Source organism: Talaromyces stipitatus, genomic scaffold (genome assembly GCF_000003125.1).
Source record: "Talaromyces stipitatus ATCC 10500 scf_1105507295527 genomic scaffold, whole genome shotgun sequence".
In the NCBI taxonomy this organism is placed as follows: Eukaryota; Fungi; Ascomycota; class Eurotiomycetes; order Eurotiales; family Trichocomaceae; genus Talaromyces; species Talaromyces stipitatus.
The window spans coordinates 981744-1002227 of NW_002990114.1; the positions used below are offsets into that span (position 1 = coordinate 981744).

Consider the following 20484-nt stretch of genomic DNA (forward strand, 5'->3'; position numbering starts at 1 on the left):
ATCTTCCAAGTCATAGTAGCCCTAAGCAATTGAGTGCTTTTCAGTTAACCCGATGTAGTCGTACGAACGCGGGTTTTCTCGACATAGAGCAATTGTGCACGAAGACAACCTAAAAAATGACTGTCTAATGCAGTCTGTCTTGCCAGGGCGGTGCTATTTTGAGATAGATCAGCGTAGAAGGAAATTAGGGACGACGCTTGTTTCTCGGTCAACAAAATTAGCGTGAATTCCTGTGGGTTGCAGCTTCCAACTTCCGTGAATCCCCCGGTAGCTAACTTGAGAGAGGATAGTCTTTCTTCAACCTATTTAAGGTCGAACCGGGGGACTCATGCTGAAACCGGTGCGTGAAAATTGAAGAAACCGTTACTTCCGTAAACGGGATAGATTCATATCAGCCTTAAAAGTCGTTTTGATGCTGGAAAACCAAAAGATGGGGGATCCTAAAGGACGCGAATCAGTACTAGCGCGAGAAGCATAATCCTCACAAAATTGCTTGGTTTTCCAAAAACTGTTTTATGCCCTCGCCTAGGTGAGCAGTTAAACCCTCTTTGGGCCTGTGCGAGAACACCCAGGCTTCGCGTAATTCGCACTAAGTCGTCAACGCACAACAAATGCTGGCGTACTTCTCGTTTTTGATGGCATATGCCAATGCCAGTGAGGCTCACTCAGATGATAGGACTAGCGGTGGATCTCTTGTCTCTATGTTGTGGGCTCGGTAGTCGCTGCAGGACACTTGGTAAGAAAGTTGTTTACACCCTCCCAACCTTGCTCCCAGCACTCGCATATCGATCGAACGACAGTACTTTGAGAACTCTTGAGAAGACTTTTTGTTTCATCATAGTCACGATTGATTCAAGACACCGCGATTCTCGACTTGCGAACTTTGATGTCAGGGGGACGTCAAGATCGAACAGCGATACAAGAGCCCAAGGTCCACACATTTATTCAGGATATCGTCGCTGTACCTCATCTTCCTGAAATCCTTTGCTTCAAGCCTGGAAATTCGAATACTTTCTCTGCTTCGGAAATGTCGTCCTTAGCAGTTCTGTATAAATCACTGTTCAAGGGGAAGCCGCCCGGTGAAAGGCTCGCCTCTTTCGCAGTCACACAAGAAACCAATAACAACGAGCAAGGTAAGATGCGAGGAATAGGAACCTGTTCACTAAGGAAGTTCGCTGATTCAGGCACTGTCTACCACGCACAGAACAGACACAATCATCTCAAACGACTCCCGTATCGGCAACAGCGCCGAAACAGCCAAAGGCTAAAAAACCGGGGAGACAACTGCCTAACGATGCAATCCCTATAAACCGATTAGCGAAAAAGCAAAAGTCGAGCAAGAAATAGACAAGAGAGACAAAACCGTCGTTGGAGTGATGCCCAGCCAGCGACAGTCAACTGAAGACTTTGCTGGTATTTACCTGCCCAACATCCGTCTGGGTGGTACTGGGCTATCGTGTCTTGGAGTTCTATCTGACATATCATTAGGACCACTGGTCAGGTGGTTTTTGGTGTTTTCATGAGGAGACAAGTCCGGTGAGGAGAAATTAAAATAAATGCAAAGGAAATGGAAGATTTTGAAGATCGCATTTCTGTTGGTTTGGCTTACCAGGTAAAAGTTGTCTGTTCCACGTTAAGATTCTAGGGCGTTTTCCATTTCAGAGAAAAGAGTTAAACAATTCCGGGGTTTGATTTTTCCTTTATCCATCGATGTGCAGTCAAAAGTTGGAAAAGTTCTTTGCTAAGATTCATTGATAGAGATATAGATTCAATATCAGCGATTTTCATTAGAGATGGTCCATATTAAATACTTTACTTGATACTTCTGATATACCCTATATCTGCACTGAAATGCATCTAGCAGATATTTGATCTGGTTGATTGGTTACCAGACTTGGGTTCACCGCTAGCAAGATTATGCTGCGAGAACAGGAGAAAACGCTCAGCGCTGATTAGCCTGTAGGACAAACCTACGGGTGGACTCGTTGTACAAGGACTCTGTCGATACGTGTGCTGTCTAGAAATCTTTGATTCTATGACCACCGGACTCGTCTCCAAATACAATACCCGCTCCTGTGAGGCTCGTCTCGTCGGGTCTGTCCAATCCGTCTTGGTGCACGTATTCATCGATTGTTATCCTGCAAATGGGTCTATGAGCTAAATTTTCTCATCTCTCGGACTTCTAGGTTCGTTTTCGTTCTCGATTGCTCTACACGATAATAGAGATCAAACTCCAGCAGCATATGCAAGGTGAGTGCTATATCTTATAGCTAACTAGCACTCATCGAGGCATTAAATAATAATGCGTTTGGCGGCCGCGAGAACCAATTACTATGCTCCCCCTTCCTACTTCCCGTTTGGCTAATGCTTCGGAGGCCCACACTGCATGATGCCCAGAAGCTAAAAGCCTTGAATGTAACCACGGCACGACTGACGTCGCATCCTGCTGCAGCAGTGGAGTTATCTGTCTCTATCGAGCAGATTCGGTGTGTAGTCTCTTTAGGCTCTTAGGGTTTGGGTCAGGGACGGGACGGGCCATATGTGGATCAATGAGCGTTTGCTGGCCTGGAAAACAAGGCAAGATCACGATCGAAGCCCTAATTTCAGTTTTGGGAAATCATTCTGGGGTAGTATGGTTCTTTGGTTTGCCAACTGGTACATGCATGTCAATTGAAATAATATCAGATTGGTTCATACCCCAGTGTTTCTATAACTTCACCGACGGTTTTAGCATTACTATATTATTCTTAGTGTATGAGCAGGCGCCTCTTGTATTTGAATACGCGTTGATAATGCCCAGATATCATATCAAACTTTCCATTCTTGAATTTACTGGAGTAGAACCAGGACTTTCCAAGCAACCCGAGATTCAGCCAACCATCCCTTACAATCTTGGATCGTTGTGATATTTGATTTTGATGCTTGCTTCACTGTAAACATAACTATTGTATATCCGTTCCTTAATACGAAGATCTAGCTGCAATTAGGTACTTGTATCGGCAACATTCTTGAACAGCCTCTGCATATTCTCCATGGCACTCTTTGCGAATTTCCCCACATTGTACTCCTTCCCAGTGCCATCTGGACCATTATCAAATATCTCCATGGAAAAGTACCCTCGGAACCCCGTCCTGAGAACCGCTTTAGTTACATCTTCTATTGGCAAGTAACCGCCTTCATATGGCATCGGACGAAAGTCATGGCTCCATTGTCCTCGAGGTAGTAAGCCATTCTTTATCTTTCTTTCAATGGGAGTCGTCGGTTTATATGCATCTGATATTTGTAAAAGATAAATCTTTTCAGCGGGAACCGAGGATGCCAATTCCTCCATACTAGCTTTCCATCGCTTCTCAACTTCGGATTTCGGTATCTCTTCAATCAATCCCGAAGCTGTTGCTGGATCTGCCCATTCGCTGCCTGCTATTTGGAAAGTATCGAGACACAGTCCAACATTTGGTCTGTCGACTTGATGAACAATTTCCCATACATCCTTCCATGTCGGTGCATGCGTGGACCAGCACCAATCCTCGTAGGCCAAGCAAAAGTTCTCCTTGGCGAGCATATCTGCGAGTTCCTGAAGGTCCTTCACAATTTCACTGCGATCGGTTGTTATTCTGTCGTCTGAACTGTCCGTTGATCCGACCTGGAGTCAAATATGTTAATAAACGTTACTGACAATTTAAAGGAGATCGAATCCTCCGGCCCTGGAGTAGACGAAAAAGGAAGCACATGGGAGAGTATATCAGTACCTGCAACAAATCCGCCCCACACGCTTTCATTAATTCAATCCACTTCTTCGCTCTTGTAAATGCTTCTTCTCTTTCTCTCGATCCTTTTGGCCATCCCTCAAAGTTCGCAAACGGCTGTAGCATCATAATCTCGAGACCCAATTGCTGACATAGCTTTCCAATTTCTTGTGCCGCCCTACATAGATCTGGATAATCGTCACGCCTGACCTGTTTATTCAAAAGCTGTTCGGCATATTGCTTGATGTCCGGAAATGATAGTTCGATTGCTGTGAACCCTGCGCTTGAGATTGCTTCGAGTCTTTGGGTGAGTGAATCGGTAGTTTTGCCAATTGAGCAGCTCGCAAATGAAAGAGGAATCTTGCGCAAAGAACTTAAAGTTATTCGTGGTGATTTGGCCATTTCTCCGACTTATTCTCTCAACCGCCATATAACATCCGGATCGGTAGGCTCGAGTTCAGCAATTCAAAAGATGTATGTTCCTGGTCGAAGTCAATGAAAGAATTTCTTGTATAAAATGTATTTGTAAATCGAAACTTGAGCATACCAAACAGCAATTGTTGCTGAGATGATGTTGAATTGATGCTTTTCTGTGGATCGTTATCTGTGATGTAATGCCCACATCATGTTCTGCAACTCCATATTTCTCTCCTCAATTGATCACAATAACTGGTCAACTCGTTATATATATATAATATCGAATATTGACATGTTATTTGCTATTATTCTGCGAACAGAATTCTACTTGTTAAGATGAATGGGAAACTGACGTAACGACTTTGTCGCCGTGAGGTAAGAATTTTTACTGAATGACGAAGCACTGGTATAAGTAAGTATCTACATTTCCTGAGAATGAACATAGTCCATACATTGCTACTGTGAACATTGAGACAAGCACGGGAATATTATATTCTGTTTATTCTGGCAGGTGTCACCCATTCAGCAAAAATGCCACAGACAGATCCTATTCAAGAATGGAAGGCAATCGGTGTCGTGGGTGCCGGTAATATGGGCTCCATGATGGCATTCGCATTTGCGGAACTGGGGCTGGATGTATCCATTTGGGACGTGGTAGGAAAGAATGTTGATACTCTAATGGAGAACGTCGAGAAATCGAAAGAACAGCTTAAGGGCAAGATTACCGGCTTCAAGAAGATCGATGAGTTCATGGCCAGCCTCGAAGGCAAGGGGGAGCGAAAGCTATTCATCTTTTCTATCACACACGGAGAACCTGCAGATTCTGTTTTGGGCCAGATTAAGGGGAAATTGAAGAATGGTGACATTATCTTGGACGGCGGGAATGAAAACTATCGGCGAACCGAGCGACGACAGGAAGAGCTCAAGCCTCTCGGGGTCAGTTGGATTGGTATGGGTGTATCTGGCGGCTACCAATCTGCTCGACGGGGTCCAAGTTTATCTCCTGGTGGTGACAAACAAGCTATTGAGCAAGTTCTTCCTTTTCTGGAACTTTATTCCGCCAAAGATAAAAAGACTGGCAAGCCGTACGTGACCTACATTGGGCCGGGTGGCTCCGGCCATTATGTGAAGATGTGCCACAACGGTATCGAGGGAGGTCTCTTATCGACGACGTGTGAGGCATGGGACATCATGCACAAGGGCCTTGGTATGAGTTACGACGAGATCGGAGACGTATTTAAGGAATGGTCGAGACAAGGTGAATTGAGAAACAACTTTCTTCTAGACATTGGCGCCGACATTTGTCATAGAAAGAAGTCAGAACGAGGGGATGGAAAAGGAGAAGGAGTTGATCCCGCTGGAAGACCCGTGCTAGATGATGTCCTTGACAAGGTAGTTCAAGACGATGATAATACTGAAGGGACTCCGCTGTGGGCCTTGATGGAGTCTGCGCTTCGACACGTTTCGAGTCCGACCCTAGCCACTGCACACTACTTGCGTATCGCTAGTGGGAACAGAAATCAACGAGTACGAGTCGCTAAGAAACTTGACGTACCGGATCCGAAGGCGATTGATGTCAAGGATAGAAAAGATTTCCTTGAGAAACTTCGTCGCGCTGTCTACGCTTCATTCCTCTGTTCATACTGTCAAGGCCTAGAACTCATCGCGCGAGCGTCCGCCGATGAGGGCTGGGGCGTGGATCTCGGAAAATGCATTCAGATCTGGCGAGCAGGCTGCATCATACAATCGGAAGCCATAGCTGACATGTTGCAGCCAATCTTAGCGCAAGATGTTCAGATAATGAATATCAAGCTGATTGACGAGGTATCCAGAGATCTTCATGACAATTTTGATGCTTTGAGAGAGGTTGTCCTCAAAGGCACCGAGTCTGATGCATGCATTCCTTCATTGTCCGCCTCATTGGAATACTTGAAGTATGAGAGCAACACCAAGTTGCCTACCAAATTCATGGAAGCCGAGATGGACTATTTTGGCGCCCACGGATACAACAAGTCTGGTAAGCCGGGTGAGGATCCTGGGCCTGTTAAGAAAGGAACACATCATTATGAGTGGAAGCCAGCGTGATGTATCTAGGTTCATTTTTCTTAGCATTTGACATAATATAAAGTCTTATGGCACGGTCTGCTCTATCCAAATCTGTCACAATAATCCTTTGAAAAAAAGAACCCCGTAAATGCTAAAAGTCTTATGAGCAATTGAACTTCCTCTATTTATTAAATAATCATATTTCGAGCCCATACCACGTACATAGTATTTAGTCTTATCACCTAACTATAGCATGAATCCACTATAGACCTGGGTTCTCTCATTATCGACCACAAAGTAGCCGCCGATTGGTGGTAAAACACGAAGATAATATAGCTCCGGAGATCATCCCTCAAGTAAGCTAAGATCAAGCAATAAGGTTGGTTGTTAATGAGCTCGATCAAAGCCAAATCGGTACGCGGGATAGATTAGGTAGTTCTGTCCGGCATAGATGACGAAGAAGTCGACAACGTGCTCAGATCAGCTGTTGGAATGGCCCTATCTTGTCTTAATTTAGACCGGCTCAAAAGCCCATAATATCTACCCTAGGAGAGGGGTCATAAAAAATAAGCTTTGCTGCTGATTACTAGCCTATTCTTATGGATAAATATCTCCATTAACGGTATCATCTCCCTTCGCTTCCGAGAAGTTAGCCCTACTGCAGGTAACTAAGACCCGCATGTAACCAGGGCACGTCCTCTGCAGTCAATTAATAAAATCGCAGTATTTAAGTAGCAATAAAAGGCCGGAATTTGGTAGGTTAAAAGTTGAAGCCAGTAAATACTTGAGTATTTAGGTAAACGACCGGAATTCTTTTGGCACCATGCGCATCCCGTCTTTCTTCGGAGTTGGGTTGGCGCTGATTCTGCTTGCGGGCGCTACAACCCCCGCCAAGAGAGATACAGCTGCCACGATTTGGAAAGATATTGAAAATATCACCACATGTACTGGTTGCGAGGTGAGGATGTTCTCTTGAAATCATCCTTCTACTGCAAGATCTTCTTGTCCTGCTTAATGTTCTTTCATACGCGCCGGACGGCTGACCACCATCATGAAATATGATAGGCTCTTCTAGTTACTTTGCAGGCTTTGGCCCATCTAGGCAATGATGCCTTCAGTAATGTCATAACTGAAGTGTGCATTCTGGCTGGTGTTAGTGATCATGAAGGTCAAGATTTCACCGGACTCGGTCTAATAAGTATATCTAGGTCGAAGATTCGGATGTTTGTACAGGAGTGATATCCCGTGAAGGGCCCATTTTGGCTCACGACTTACGCCAAATGAGCGTTGGGTCTCACACTGCTCAATTATTCTGTAATACAATCTTCGGGCTTTGCCCGTTCCCCTCCGTCACTCCCTATAACGTTACTTTTCCATCGCCTAAACCAGCAAAAACTCGGCCGGCTATCAGTGGGAAGACTCCTATCGAAGTTGTGCATTATAGCGACATCCATGTTGACCTTTCCTATGAAACTGGGAGTAGTTATAATTGCACGAAGAACATTTGCTGTCGGCCTTATACAAGTGCAGATGCTCCGGGAAATACGACGTTTCCCGCAGGGCCCTACGGAAATCATGCTTGTGACTCCCCGGTTACTCTTGAAGAGAGCATGTACGCTGCCATTAAGGAGATCGCCCCTAATGCGGCTTTTGCACTATTTACTGGGGACGTTGTCGAGGGAGCGGTGTGGCTAGTCAACGAGACTGAGGTTACTAACGATCTTCAAAATGCTTATGGTAAAATGTCATCGTTGGGTAAGGTCTACGGTACTGTCGGGTGAGTTTGTTCACTCGCTTGCTTTTGAACAAATTCGGAGTAACTGATAAGACAAGGAACCATGATGCCGCACCTGTCAACTCTTTCCCTCCTACAGCCGTAGATACAACGATCACCAGCCAATGGGTATACGACACCCTATCCAGCTTATGGGAGACATGGATTGGTTCCGCAGCAGCAGCAACAGCTGACACGAATCCCGGATCATACTCTGTCCTCTACCCAGGAGGAAACCTGCGAATTATTTCAATCAACACAAATATGTACTACAAAGAAAACTTCTGGCTGTACGAGTCGTCAATGGAAACAGACCCAAGCGGTCAGCTTGCCTGGTTAGTGAATGAGCTCCAAGCTGCCGAAGATGCTGGAGAACGGGTTTATATCATTGGACATATGCCCATGGGTTCTGGAGACACTTTCTATGATGGGTCGAACTATTTCGACCAGATAGTGAATCGCTATGATGCGACTATTGCGGCCTTATTCTTCGGTTAGTTCTCTTCATCTTCCCTTTTGCCGACGGGTAGCAAACTTACAAGACCTAGGCCATACGCACAAAGATGAATTCGAAATTAGTTACAGCGATTACACCGCGCAGACGTTCTCTAACGCCGTAGAGATGTCCTATATTGCCCCGGCCATGACACCAACCAGTGGCATGCCTGCTTTTCGTGTGTATTCAGTCGATCCTGAAACATTTGGGATTCTTGACATGACGACATACATAGCCAATATGTCAGATCCAACTTACCAAGCGTCCGGCCCAAAGTGGACGAGGTATTACAGTGTCAAGGAGGCCTATGGTCCACTAGTGAATCCGCCACTCACCGATAGTTCTGCAGAGCTAACACCAGCCTTCTGGCACAACCTGACCGTGGTGCTTAGCTCTAATCAGTCCGCATTCGATGAGTACCACACTCGCAAGTCTCGTGGCTATAACGTTGGAACATGTCCAGGTGATTGTGTTTCCAATGAGATTTGTCAATTAAGAGCCGCTCAGTCACAGTACAACTGTGTTACTGTGTCTCCGGGGATTAACTTCAAGAAGAGGAATGGGGAGGATGTTGCAGCTAGCGCAACAGATGGAGCCCACCGTGACAGTTGTCAGGGTAGTCAGGCTAAAAGCATTCTTAAGGCGGTGATGACTCAGAAGGACATTAAGTTAGAGGTTGAGAGACGAACTAATATCTTGGCTAAGAGGAAGATGAACTAGTAGGTATCTAGCTACCTTTGGAAGTGCACAGTGGTCATAATAGACCTCGGTATTTCTTTATCAATTCGAACTATCTCGGCTAAGAATAGGCATCATGTGGAATGGTTCTTGATTCTGACCTCTTGTAAATATTTGATCGTTCCTCACATTTCAGTCAGTGACCGCTGAGTATGGCCCAGGAACGTCTTGCTCGAACCTCAACTCATCAGTGATCGCGTACGCATGACTCCGCCCATACATATCCGTTCCTGCCAATTTTGAGCTCCATTTATTGTTCGTCACCTCATTACAATAGTTGGAGAAGGCGTTGATTACGATTGAAAGTGCTGCATACGGATTATTTGGATTGGCAGCAAGCGCCTCCGCTTGTAGAGTTGCCGCTGTGAGGTTGTTGGTAGCATTCGCCGGAGAGATTCCCAACAGATACGCTTCACGGAAATTCGCATTCAGATCTGATACATAGCCATAACTATCTTCAACATCCTGTCTAGTGCCCGACAGAGTCAAATGACCCGCGACTAAGTGCTCAAAGTCATACTCCAAGGCGTACTTATGTGCTTAGATATAGCCCGGGATGTAGTCGGCCTTGCCTAGGAACAGATATGGCGACCATTTCGGAAAGATAACTGTACAGTATGTGTTAGCAGATATTCTTTCAGATTAGGGAATACAGGCAACTTACTATCGATAAACACCAACACTTTTTGTGCTGGAGCGTAGATAAAGCAGTTATCCGGGGTATGATTAGGACCCCTGTTTTTTAGGTGAGTGTCTGATTTCCCACGGTTAATGTCATTTCATCCGAGAACGTATTTTCTGGCAACGGGCGATTAGGGTCATTATCCAATGCGAGATATTCGCGAGTGAGGCGATGTCCGATTCGAGTCACGTTACCATACAGGAATGCAGCACCGTTGTGATCGGCATGGGAATGACTGTAAACTTGATGTGTGATGGGAAGGTGGGTGAGGTTTCCGACTGCATAGAGCAGATTCTGTCCGATTGATGGCGGTGCATCAACCATAATGACTCCTTCCGTTGAGACCAGAGCCATTGCTTGATAATAGCCGTTTGTAATCATATACGCCCCTTTGCTAAACCCTTCAACACGATAGCCTTCACTGTTGAGAGGGGGGCTAACAGCAAAAGCTGGAACCGGATCATAAGCCGGGTTTACCTCCAGTGGAGGACCGACGACCTGAGTGCTCGAGCACGCAACTAGCGTGAAGGTTAGAAGAGACACTGATTTCCACATCATGGTGGAGACTGTTGCTAGGAGTTGCACGCTGATATATGAATAGAGGAGGTACTACAGCAGCTATATATCTTTTTGTCAGCCTGGCTGAGACTGATTAGTTGGTTGGGCTTGGGCTTGGGGATTTATACCCACGATCATCCATAGATGAATTTTGTATTGTTATTTGTAATCATAGTGAGTAAGCAGACGGATTTATAATATCTCTTCTGGAACCTGCCATATATGGTAGCAGGTAGGCTACCTAGGTATTGTTACTTCAGCTCATGCCTCACTTACAGTACCTATTTCCCGAACACTCTTCAAAGTTCCTTTCCTCAGACAACCTTAGAATTTCCTCTAAACTCGCCTTGAACGCTTCGATACTTGCCGGGTACCAAACCAAACTTCTTCCCTCCGCAAAGATGCCTTTCACATTTACTCACCAAAACCCGGAGATGCAGCTGGATAAGAAGCATACGGCACTCGTGTTTGCAGATCTCCAAAAAGAGTTTCTTGTCGAAACGGGGAGCTACTATCCGATGATCGCAGACAAGTTGAAGGAACTCAACGTCTTCGATCACATTGAGGAACTCCTAAAATGCGCACAATATGAAGGCTTCTTTGTGATCCACTCACCACATTATTACTATCCCACCGATCGCCAGTGGGTTACTCGCGGTGGTGCAATCGCTGACTATCTCGCAAACTTGCCCAAAGGCTTTGTCGGCCGCAAGGATCCAGTCGACCTTGAAGGCTTCGTTGGATCGGGTGCTGACTACCCCGAGCGGCTCAAGAGATACCTTATGGATGGAAAAACAGTGAATACATCGCCTCACAGAGGTCTTTCATGCCTTTCAAATGACTTGATCAAGCAACTACGTATGCGACGGATCGAGAAAGTAATCATAGCGGGACCTGTAGGAAATCTATGCCTGGAAAATCACATGTGGGACATACTGGAAGCTGGCTTTGAAATTGCAGTCGTACGTGATGCAATTGCTGCTGGGCAGAACGAAGAGGGAGATGGCTACACAGCTGCAATGGTCAACTACCGATTCATGGCGAATGCGATGTGGACGACAGCCGAAACGATCAAGCGACTGAAGCAGTTGCAGCTGCGGAGTAAAAAGATTAATTCAGGATCCTTGAAAATAATGGCGTATACAGATCATGATCAATTTCGACAAATATGTGCCAACAGGCTTTGTCTCATACGTTAAATTTTTTTTATGTTTTCTGAATTTCACGCGGGTACTCTTCAGGATACCGGATACGGCACACTCAATAAAATATCCCGGTTCTGACTCTGATTAGAGGAATAAGGACTATCTTGAAGTACATCGGACCCGAATATAGGGGACTGTTGTTGAGAGTAAACTGGAATGGTGTCAATTTACTCGTATATTTAGCAAGTCAAAGATGCAAATCTAGTTGCTTATATTAATTCTTGTCTAGTCGATCATCAGTATAACCGTTCACACTGTACTGCTAGGAAAGTATTTTTGTACTGGCCGGCTGACTGTCTGATATGAAGCGAATGGATTGATAATGCAAAATGTAATTCCCTATTTTACTTCATCGACGACTTCATGTACTGTGTAGAATGAAAAAATGCAAATGAAGATGGAGATGAAAATTGAAACGTTTGCTTGTTGGAATAATATGTAACTTTGGGAAAATCCCAAGCTATTTTTGCTTGAGATTCTGCTGCCAGTACATTCAATTGAAATGAACTAACAGAAAGACTTTTCATGGAAATCCCACAAAGGTATTTCGCACAAATGAATAGGAGGCTGTTACATTAGGAGATCTCCTAAATCAAGATATTGCTTATTTACGGAGCCATCCCCCGGTCCGAGTCCGTATCTAGTACTTAATGCGATTTGGAATGAGAATTGGTGAGACTCCTTGAAAGTCGAATACATAGCTGAGCGTGTTGTGTAGAAGTACAGTAGGCCTGGTTATAACGAACTGATTTTGACTCCCACTTTATTTCGTTATAGCGTAACTTAAAGTCCGTTACAACAAGACGACTTTTTAGGCACAGCACCCTAACAGCTTTTAATTAATTGGGGAATCTTCGTTATAATGAGAATCTCGTTACTACAGAATTCGTTGTAACCAGTCCAAGCGGTTTGCATTCATGTTCCTGCTTTTGTTACGACATCGAATGTTACAAATATCTACGTACGTGGAAATCCTATTATTACATTGCTATGCTACAACAACTGACATGAAGAAAAGAAGTCAAAGATTGATACCGCTCCTTAAATGCTGAGAACCATATCCCCATCGTGTATGTTGCTTAATTATTTGGTGTGGTCAAAGTGTCGCTATCATGGCATCTCGTACGTTTGATTGGTCGAGGGCATCTCATGCACCACAGGCTGCTGGGGAATGGGTTGATAATGCCCTTTCACGTCTGTTTGCTGATTAGCAGCAGGCGGTAGTTCATGCAAGTCCTCGCTCTGTATGTTGCCTCCAGGCCCTGGCGGTTTTGAGAATGACTCCATCTGCGCATCTGTTTCTCTCGGTAACGCATTCCGCCTCTTACGATTCCATAACCATACACCCACTATCAAAACTGCCAGCAACACGCCTCCAACAGCAACACCAACACCTATCCCAGCCTTGGCCCCTAACGACAGTCCTCCAGAACTATTATTTTCAGGTATCAACGTAGTTGTTGTACTCTGATTTGGCGCTGATGTAATTGTTGCGGATGTTTTGGATGTCGCAGACGTCGTTCCGGAAGCTGGTGCGGTTGTAGTGGCGTTATTCCACACCTCGAAGTTGGGTGACCACGATAAAAAGCCAGAGAGAGGGTTTCCATTTTCGCCCAGACTAGTCGATGAGTTGAAAATGCCGAATTGGAACGTATCAAAGGAGTTTGTAGCGACCCCCGCATCGTTCGGGATGGTCAAGTTGAGTTGATCCAGTTCACATGTTGAAGAAGAATTATATAAACGGTATACCGAGCTACCTCGGCCGAAACCAGCGTTGACTGGAACAGATGTTAGTTTCTCCAATGATCCTGCTTTTTTCCTTTTCATCGAAGGGTTTCACTGACGGACGAGCGATTTGACCAGACTACCGCCCGGTCTTGTGAGATAAATATTCAGTTTCGTTGTGCCCTCATCGAAAGCTCCAAACTGAACTTGCACCGTCTGGCCAATATTGAATTGCGAAGAGTTTCCGAAGCCGTACCATTCTCCAGTATCACAATTGGTAAAGGTTTGAACCATGGCGATCTCGACCTTTTGCTTTCATTCAAGTCGTTTTCTTCTAGTTGGTTAACAATACATATCGCACTGATGAGTCTGTATGTCGCAGAGAAAATTTGATGGGATTTTAAGGGAAGAAAACTCGTATTGGATTCAATTGAGAGTACTATGTGTTGATATAAGACATGATAGAACTAACAAGCATAACTTACTTAATGCAACACCATCGAGAGCCTCGCTCAATTTAGTCCGTGCCTTATTTGACCTTGTTATACCAACAATCTTATGGCCAGCAAAGCAGTGTCAGTCCAATTTCAATCATCAATGCTCAAGTTGATTCCGTAAGATCCTGATTGCTGGCCACTTACCACGTAGTAGTTAGGCTATTCTGAAGCTAATTTTCGAACTTATCATATTAGCGCATGATGGAGGTCCACGCCTTGCCTCTAGACCGGCGCGATCCATGCTTAGCTTCGTACAATATGAGCGGTGGTTGGCTATTGCATGGATATTTTAGTACAGCTGAAAGCCTGAAACTGCTTGTGAAGCAACTCACTTCCCTTGACAAGCTAGGCTATGGGGCTGTTCTAACCATAATTGTGGCTGTTCGAAATCCCCTGTGCTCCTATTGATCAGCTACGTACTTAGGCTCTCTTTAGCGGCACGTTAAAAGGCTTGGACATGCTTCAGCCGCAAGCGATGGATAAAAATAGGGGGGAAGAAAACTTTAAATGCGACTGTGGATCAGAGCTCGTTCAATCGTTCAACTCATTGTCAGACTGTGGTTAAGACGCTGGTCAATTCTTTGGTCTTTCAAGTGCCAAGGTCATGATCATTACAGTGAGCTTTTTGTGAGTTCTTTGAATCGCAGAATTTCCCCGTCGTCGGTTGAGCTATATGTAGGCGATTTCCACAAACCACCAGTTGATCGGACAATGTATTATCATGCGCCTAAAGAACGTTGTCAGGATTCCGTTCTCCGTACCCCGTACTGACTTCTATTTTCAGGATGATGCCAAGTTCCAAATTTGGTCATGAGAAAATGGTCGTTTAGGTCCGGATTTAAGAGCCTCGCCCTAGCTATTCGGAGCCCTGACACCAATGGTACCTCGATGTGAAGTCCGTAGTACGCTAAACCGATAGTGCCATCACGTCTTAAATAAAACAGAGGCTCCTCGATTTTCATATTCTAGACTCCTACAAATCTCACGGCTCCGCACTCGCGTGAGAGTGGTCCCTTTGCTTTCGAACTGTGGCCGCATCTGCCATCTACAATCGGTGGTCTCGGCGGATCTTTGGAGCATGCAACATTGCAAACCTCCGATCTTTAAAGGGGGTTCAAATCTGCCCTGTCTGAAACAAAGATGTCATAGTCACAGTTCTGGATACAATGGCAATCAATCTGAACCTAGGGTTAGGGCATTGGAGACTTGGCCCTACCTGTCTGTCGCTTCCCTCCACCCTGACTGGGTTGTAGTCTGCCGGGGCTCAACGTCCAAAAATTGGATACGTCGTGTAAAATGTTTTGTAGTCCCACAACGCCATACAATTTATGTATAAAAACTAAAAAATTGATAATACACATACGATTCACCTATTACCCGTAGAATCAAAGAAGAAAACCAAGTTTTGAGGCGCTAGTGGCGCCTCTTCCTCCTCCGGCCGCCGCTCACTAAGGCTGCTTATGGATCTTCAACAAATCCCCATCATGACGGCGTTTTATGAGGCGATTCGCATCGTTTACATAAAGAGCACCAATGGTCTTGGCTTGCCGCCAGATTTTTTTTTTATTCTTGTGTTCAGCGGTGTCACGAATCTTTGTGAAGGTCTCACGGTGTAGCTCGACCAAATCGGCCATTATGAGACTACATTGAATAACCGTTTTTATACGGCGTGCAAGACCCGGGCTTGCCTCATCCAATATATCCCTTATACTGTCAATTGATTTCTCGAACTTATTGACGTAGTGACGAAGTTTTTGTTTCAAAAGATGTGTTGAATGTGGAGGAAAAGTGAATGGTCGAATGCGACATAGTTCACAATACTCAATAAACGGTATAGTAAGTCGGGTGGTATGATTGTCCACAATAAGTAATCGCTAACCGCTCCTATCATCCGTAAACCGATTAAAATGCTGCATCCATTCGAATGTGATCACGTCAGTTATAAATCCGCTTGAAGCCGGTGCAACAGGCCATTCCTCATCTTTTATGTGCTTATACCATTCCTCCATGTGCTTCTCACCTTATGGGATGATTAAAGGTGGTATAATCTTTCCTTCAGCGTTTATACACTCAACAACAGTAAGAGATTCTCGAGAAGACAGGCTAGAAATCCTTTGTAACGTTTTTGGGTATGCTGTAACCACTGCTTCCTTTTCTCCCTGTCCAACAATGAATCCGGTCTCGTCAAAGTTGTAAAGATTCTTGAGGGTGATTTTAAGGTCATCCATAACAATTTTGAGATCAATAAACCATCGTTCAACCTAGCTATAGTGCTCAGTAGTTGTACAATCAATTTCTTGAGGTCGTTGAACAATCCGTTGCTAATTTTCTGGTAGATGTTTGAGATGATCGTATATTCAATCTTTGCCGGCTCTCCGTGGCGTTCCCTAACCAGTAAAATCTGAGGATTAAATATTTTGCATTTACCTCAATTGGTTTGTAGGCGCTGCACCCATCTTATCTAGATGTTGAATCCACAGCAAAAGCGCTTTTTCTTGATCAAGCGATAATAATCAGTTCGTTGGTGGCCGTGTTGAGCGAGAGGGTGTGCCGTTGATCCGTCGGGAGAGTTGTTTTTGAGGGACTCCAAATTCACGTGCTAAACGTGAGATATTTTTTATTTCCTCCCCCTTTTCGTATTCCTCGGCGGTCATTTTGGCGGTGTCTTGGACGTTGGAAAATATGGAGTTAAGGATTTGAATATTTTGGGCGTTGAGCCCTGGCAGACCACAACCGATCAGGGTGGGGGGAAACCACGAGACGGGTAAGATTAGAGATATTCATGGTGGGAGTAGGACATCTTGCATACAAAACGCTCTCGAAGTAGTGAAACTGGGAGAGGAAGAAAGGCTTCTACCTGAGTAAAACTATCAATCTTTCAATGGTGCTATTACACATCATTTATTGTAAGGGAACGCTTCCCAATTCCTGAGAAAAGTCCTTTACCAGCTGCATCTGGATCAGTTCGGCGGCTGACAGTTCTGTTACAGGAAAGCTCTGCACCATATCCGACACCTGCATCAACAATTTGAAATCGGAAGCTGATTTAGGATCACGGGGCTTGGAGATCATATGTCCCAAAATGGTGACAATAGAGGAGACAACGTAAAACAAAATCACCCTATGTTGTAAATATGTCTCAGTAAGATGGGGCAGTTACAATGATAGAGAGGAGAAAAATAAACATACCAGAAACATTCTCCAGCAATATTTGGCAAAGCCGCTTGGAGGTATAAGAGGGATGACCTCGACGCCTCAACGCTCAGTCCCAAGCTCGATGCGACGCCAACCTCTTGCAGATCAAGACCCTTCACCAAAGAGGCGCGACATCTATTGCTAGCACTATGAATAATAATCATACAATGGTGATATGCCAAACGAAGCATTACCGGTTGCGTAGCCAGCGCCGAAGGGAAAAGTGTATCTTCGGAAAATGTGAGTGTTGGTCGAAATTCACGACTTAGAGACATTCGCCATTGCTCAAGAGCGTGGTCTAGTTCTCGAATATGCTGTATTATTTCTGACTTTGATTTCCGCATTGCACTCTCGGAGTAGAGTAATTTGTAGGTTCTAGATTTGATAACTGAGAGTCGAGGATCCCATGGGTATAGGGGCACTGTGGTGTTATCAATGACGACATCAGGGCAACATATATTGGAATTTTGTAGTTCAATATAGCCCGGAGGTAGAGTAAGGTCGCAGTTGTCGTCACTTATTGATGGTGGCTGACCGGTTCGCAGCGCCAGTTCTTTATCAAAAGTATAGCAAAGCCAGAATAAGTTACGTATATGGCATTCAGGGCGACTTGTATCATGGATACGGGGATGCGCCTGGGCTTCATTGTGCTGTGATTCAAAGGGATTCTTATGGCCACCCAAGGAGTATGCAATCCGAGAAGCCATTGTAACGAACATTGCCGCTTTTTTGTAATCTCCAGAAAATATTGTAGATAGGATCTTCCGAATGAATGATATGGTCAGTAAGCAGTCATACGGAAAATGATACGTATAAGACTTACCAGAGTTGTAAGAGTTTGAAGGCCGTCCATGGTCACCTCTTGAATGATATCAACCAGGTACGATTGGGCTTTAGCTGCGTAAAACTCACAGCTGGGACCCTCGGATGCATTTCCTTTCGTGAACCCAACAATTGTTAGAATGGATAAGAACGAATAAATTGCTGCTTTTGCGCTGGCTGAACCAGTATAATCTTTGATACTCTTGGAACCATAAACAAGGTCAAGAGTCCGCTGAAAGAGGTCAAAAGTGACAACAGGAAACACTAGGAAGTGTATTGAAGAACAATATATTCGAGCGTAATGCTCCATAGTCGATCTGCTTGGAAGTTTCGTGGCTCCGTTGGCAACCTGATTTACAGTTTCTGAGTTTTGAGGATGAGAATATTGCCATGGAAGGCCAAATCTTCTCAGACTATCAAGGTCTAGGTCCATTCTACCCGCACAGGATGCGATTAGCTTTCTCAGTGCGGGTGATGACAGCATGAATCCATCGGGCAGGTATGGCTTGCCTAAAGACAACCTCGTATCTGTGAAGATGGGTCCTGGAACATTTACTTCCAGGCGTTCCGAAGTGACCGAGGAATCTTTGTTGTGTGAGTTAGATCGACGCTGGAGCGATATATTCAAAATACCATACCTGATCCCTCGAACCTTTTCAGATGGTCATTCCCGCCTTTTGACTGTTTCCGAGGATTTAGCTTTGACCTTTGATGGTTCATTAATTGCAGTCAGTGATGGACAGCTAATTGAGAGAAGGCAAGTAACCCCGAGTAGCTGGAGGTACCAACAACCTATAGTTACAGACGCCATACTTACCTTTTCATTCGGATATTTTTATGAACACGATTGAAAGTACATGATAGATCATGATGAAGGCACCAGTCACATTTCGGTAAGCGTCTATCACAATGAATCTGCAAGGTGGTAAGCAATTGCATCATTTCACGTGTGGTCAGAAAATAATAAAGGAAAGTTTTATAGAGGAAATACTATCATCATCTGACTCTTACCTTCTTCTTATGACACGAGTCGCATGCCCGCGGGATTGGTCCGCTGCCACTGGACATGGAGGCCTGGCTAGTAGATGGCATGTCTGGCCGACAATCAACGTAAAAGGCAGCAGTCAGCGGGTATGAATTGGGGACACCTATTTAGAGCTATGTTCATACTGTCATAGGACAATTTTTGATCAAGAATTGCGGAAACAGATGAATTGTAGTGCTGACGAGGGATGAATAAACCGCCGCTTAGTCAGCGGATATCAAGTAGGGTGTTGGAAGATTACAAAAATTTAGTGTCATGTCAACTTTGACAATACCGCCAAGAATTTTAAGATTACATAATTGTAATTTATTAACCAATAAAATTGAGTAATAAAATTGGTTAACCAATAATATAAGCTACATGCTGTGAAATAAGTTACTAGTATGTAAAGTGCTCCACTGCAGCTGACAAGCAATTTTGTCAATTCTGACAAAAATTTACCGTCGCGTCGACAGACCCACTTGACATGACAAATCCCTACTACACTGCTACACATAGGAACACGCCATCCCAATGTGGTTAGCACAAAGGGAAAAAACTCGACAAACATCGTGTTCTAGAATTTCTAACAGTACAGAACAAGGTACAGTCGCTAGCTAGTTGTTAGAGAATCTACTTGTTGGAACACAGCTTGGCATCCGTGAGTCACTCCGGCTAACGCGCTTGATCTAGCGGTTTATAATCAACCCAATTTCTAAAAAATCACTGATTAGTCCCTAACCCTAACTTGTCCTAGTTCGGTTCCTAGCTTCACGTTATCCCGGTGTTGGAACTCAGAATGAGCTAAGCCGATTTGGGATAGGAATTGGGAATAGGACAAGATTTGCATATCAAGAAATTTCGAGAATTGGCATCACATATCGACGCGATATTGAGCATTACAAATCAATTTTACTGCCTATCTCTAGAAAGTTCGATTTGCACAAGTGTCGACTTTTGGTGATATCACATCTCTGGAAACTTGTATATAAAAACAGGTTCAAGACTCCTAGATAGTTGCTTAGAGAGGCTAGACAAATAGACCTAGTTCCATATATCTACAGTGTTTAGTAATCGCCTTCGATTAGTCATCTAGCCTACCAACGTTCCGACAATTATGAGCCCGGGATCCCTGCGAACATAAGCACAAGAATCGTACTGGAGTATTGGACCGAGACTTGAAGCTATTCGCAGAATTGAACTCTGATTATCGACGACCGTTGGTTTTTGTATACATTCGACGAACGACCGTGTTGGAACGAACCCTTGAAGCTATCCGTGCCCAGGAGGAACGAGTGAACTCGTCAGCAATGGATGAGAATAAGGGAACCGTTATCTTGAAGTCGTCGAACGAATGGAGGAGATGGTTAGAGCAATTGAGGACGAAGGCGACGAGTCTGGGATTATGTGAATCCATCCCCGTTGCGAACCCACGAGGTGGAACCGGCACCTGAGAAACCAGTTAAACCTCCTTTTCTAGATAGTGTAATGCCGAATCCGAACGAGGATCCGGAAGTTGAGAAGCTTGCATTGATGCGTTTCCAAATGGAATTGCAGTT

At 44.6% G+C, this 20484-nt stretch overlaps 7 protein-coding genes across 7 annotated transcripts, besides 1 other annotated feature; 3 read left to right on the forward strand and 4 right to left on the reverse strand.

Annotated features, from left to right (window-relative positions):
• Positions 1–2983: 2983 nt before the first annotated feature.
• On the reverse strand, positions 2984–4148 carry TSTA_084030 (3-dehydroshikimate dehydratase, putative; the record flags this gene model as incomplete). The annotated part of the gene is made up of 2 exons (XM_002478089.1): positions 2984–3643; positions 3750–4148. 2 exons carry the CDS (start codon positions 4146–4148, stop codon positions 2984–2986), a joined length of 1059 nt encoding a protein of 352 aa, XP_002478134.1.
• A 407-nt stretch (positions 4149–4555) lies between these two features.
• Positions 4556–6248, forward strand: TSTA_084040 (6-phosphogluconate dehydrogenase, decarboxylating; the record flags this gene model as incomplete). Its single annotated transcript, XM_002478090.1, has 2 exons — positions 4556–4575; positions 4637–6248. 2 exons carry the CDS (start codon positions 4556–4558, stop codon positions 6246–6248), a joined length of 1632 nt encoding a protein of 543 aa, XP_002478135.1.
• A 784-nt stretch (positions 6249–7032) lies between these two features.
• On the forward strand, positions 7033–9199 carry TSTA_084050 (acid sphingomyelinase, putative; the record flags this gene model as incomplete). Its single annotated transcript, XM_002478091.1, has 5 exons — positions 7033–7167; positions 7275–7361; positions 7418–7986; positions 8043–8476; positions 8532–9199. 5 exons carry the CDS (start codon positions 7033–7035, stop codon positions 9197–9199), a joined length of 1893 nt encoding a protein of 630 aa, XP_002478136.1.
• Positions 9200–9349: 150 nt separating this feature from the next.
• Positions 9350–10457, reverse strand: TSTA_084060 (uncharacterized protein; the record flags this gene model as incomplete). Its single annotated transcript, XM_002478092.1, has 3 exons — positions 9350–9717; positions 9882–9952; positions 10009–10457. 3 exons carry the CDS (start codon positions 10455–10457, stop codon positions 9350–9352), a joined length of 888 nt encoding a protein of 295 aa, XP_002478137.1.
• A 401-nt stretch (positions 10458–10858) lies between these two features.
• Positions 10859–11750, forward strand: TSTA_084070 (uncharacterized protein; the record flags this gene model as incomplete). Its single annotated transcript, XM_002478093.1, has 2 exons — positions 10859–11595; positions 11699–11750. 2 exons carry the CDS (start codon positions 10859–10861, stop codon positions 11748–11750), a joined length of 789 nt encoding a protein of 262 aa, XP_002478138.1.
• A 1022-nt stretch (positions 11751–12772) lies between these two features.
• TSTA_084080 (uncharacterized protein) lies at positions 12773–13681 on the reverse strand (the record flags this gene model as incomplete). The annotated part of the gene is made up of 2 exons (XM_002478094.1): positions 12773–13440; positions 13507–13681. 2 exons carry the CDS (start codon positions 13679–13681, stop codon positions 12773–12775), a joined length of 843 nt encoding a protein of 280 aa, XP_002478139.1.
• Positions 13682–15422: 1741 nt separating this feature from the next.
• Positions 15423–16535: a mobile genetic element.
• On the reverse strand, positions 15906–18993 carry TSTA_084090 (C6 transcription factor, putative; the record flags this gene model as incomplete). Its single annotated transcript, XM_002478095.1, has 8 exons — positions 15906–16145; positions 16172–16311; positions 16363–16483; positions 16831–17005; positions 17074–17840; positions 17903–18539; positions 18719–18816; positions 18913–18993. The coding sequence occupies 8 exons, from the start codon at positions 18991–18993 to the stop codon at positions 15906–15908; spliced, it is 2259 nt and encodes a 752-aa protein (XP_002478140.1).
• Positions 18994–20484: the final 1491 nt, after the last annotated feature.